General features: G+C 35.7%; 2 protein-coding genes across 2 annotated transcripts in view; one reads left to right on the top strand and one right to left on the bottom strand.

Moving 5' to 3' along the window:
• imp3 (IMP U3 small nucleolar ribonucleoprotein 3) overlaps positions 1-416 on the top strand; it is a 4,174-nt gene extending 3,758 nt beyond the window's left edge. The window contains exon 7 of the mRNA XM_016283653.1: positions 339-416. Coding sequence (XP_016139139.1) covers positions 339-365 — 27 coding nt within the window. The 3' untranslated portion in view covers positions 366-416. The remainder of the gene's footprint in view (positions 1-338) is intronic.
• A 530-nt stretch (positions 417-946) lies between these two features.
• sec22ba (SEC22 homolog B, vesicle trafficking protein a) overlaps positions 947-1,592 on the bottom strand; it is a 2,892-nt gene continuing 2,246 nt past the window's right edge. Inside the window, 2 exon segments of the mRNA XM_071582406.1 lie at positions 947-1,112; positions 1,226-1,498. Of these exon segments, the coding sequence (XP_071438507.1) occupies positions 958-1,112; positions 1,226-1,498 (428 nt within the window). The 3' untranslated portion in view covers positions 947-957.

Genomic DNA, 1,592 nt, shown 5'->3' with positions numbered 1-1,592 from the left:
AGTCAACCACCCCTTTAATAAAAAACTAATTTCTTTAAAATATAAAAAATACTGACTTAGTTTCGAACAGTCATGTACGCAAACCTTTTATTAATCAAATGATTTCAGGAATTTTTTCATATTTAATTCATACAAACCTCCCTGTATGGACTAATAATCTGACATCAGACAGGTTTTTTTTGAAGGCACAAATGTGAATTACTTTTTTTTTTATATATAGTGTAATCATAAGCACCAACAGAGTCCGATTTAATGCTATTAAGAAATTAAAAACCGTTATTAAACATGTTTGAACTAATTGCTCATTTAACATTACAATTTTGTTTTTGTTCTTTCAGAGAGATGACTTTGACCTCTTTGTCTAAATCTCCAAATACATTGGATTTCAACCAGAAATGGTCAGTGTATCAAGAGCAGCTGTTCATTTGTGATTCATCAAACCAATGATCAATTATCATCTTGAACCATTTTAAGTGAAAGCATTGAGTGGGACTATTGTGTATTTGCCATTAATAACTGTAAACAATTACAATTAATTAGTCTGAATTGACTTTGTTCCTAGAAAAGCACCTTTACATTTTGCATTCATATCACAAATTAAAAATATATTTGACACTTACATCTGTCCCAACAAAGATGCATCAATGTTCCACCACCAGCTACAGATGTGATTTCATATAAACCCATATATACTTTGCATAGCTTTCTTATCAATGTCCTGCGCTCAGACAAGGCAACGAGTACATTGTTAACACCTACCACGGATATATTAGTTTCTAAATAAAGGAGGGTACAACTGTAAAAAGCCAACAGCATCATGAACTCGACAAAACTTCATGGACAGCTACATTCAGTGTCTCAAACAGACACAATCTTGCGGCCAGAACAGACTCTGGTGTCTGAACCATTTTTGTGAACGAGGCCCTGAGAGTTTCTGCTTGAATTTGTCACACACATTCACAGCCACCAGAAGCGCACATAAACAATGAGAGTGATGAAAATCACAGCGCCGGCGGCTACTTTAGCATAGGTGGACCGAGTGTTGAGGTACTTGGCATCGCTGCGGTACTTCTTAGACAGGCTGGACAGATTACTTGCTTTGGAATCCAAAGCTGCAGAAAGAGCAGACAGAATGCTATATAATACTTTTACAAATACCACAAGTTTTTTTCTTACTCAAATTAGCTCAAAAGACTGAAAGCGGCTGCAGTAAGTGTTCACTCACCGGATAACGCTTCTCCACGCTGGAGCACTTCCTCTATATTAGCAACCATGATCCTTTGCACATCGTGTAACTCTGAATTGACGTTGCCCAGATTTCTTCGTGCTCTGCTGTCGATGTAAGACTTTTTGGTTTTCTGAATATATGTGTCTGGAGACAAATAGGAAGTCATTTGATCTACATTGCCAACCAACTGCTGATCCTTTTTAATTAGTAAAACAGCTGTTTATATGCTACTGCTTAAAGGTTTGTGGTCAGTACATTTTTGAAATAAGTCTATTATGCTCACCTAAATTACAGAAAACACTCATACTGTGAAATATTAATGCAATTTAAAATAGCTCTTTTCGGTTTGCATAAAATGTCATTT

This window comes from Sinocyclocheilus grahami, unplaced genomic scaffold (assembly GCF_001515645.1).
Source record: "Sinocyclocheilus grahami isolate Dianchi unplaced genomic scaffold, SAMN03320097.WGS_v1.1 scaffold176.1, whole genome shotgun sequence".
In the NCBI taxonomy this organism is placed as follows: Eukaryota; Metazoa; Chordata; class Actinopteri; order Cypriniformes; family Cyprinidae; genus Sinocyclocheilus; species Sinocyclocheilus grahami.
This window is presented reverse-complemented; position numbering and strand designations above follow the sequence as displayed.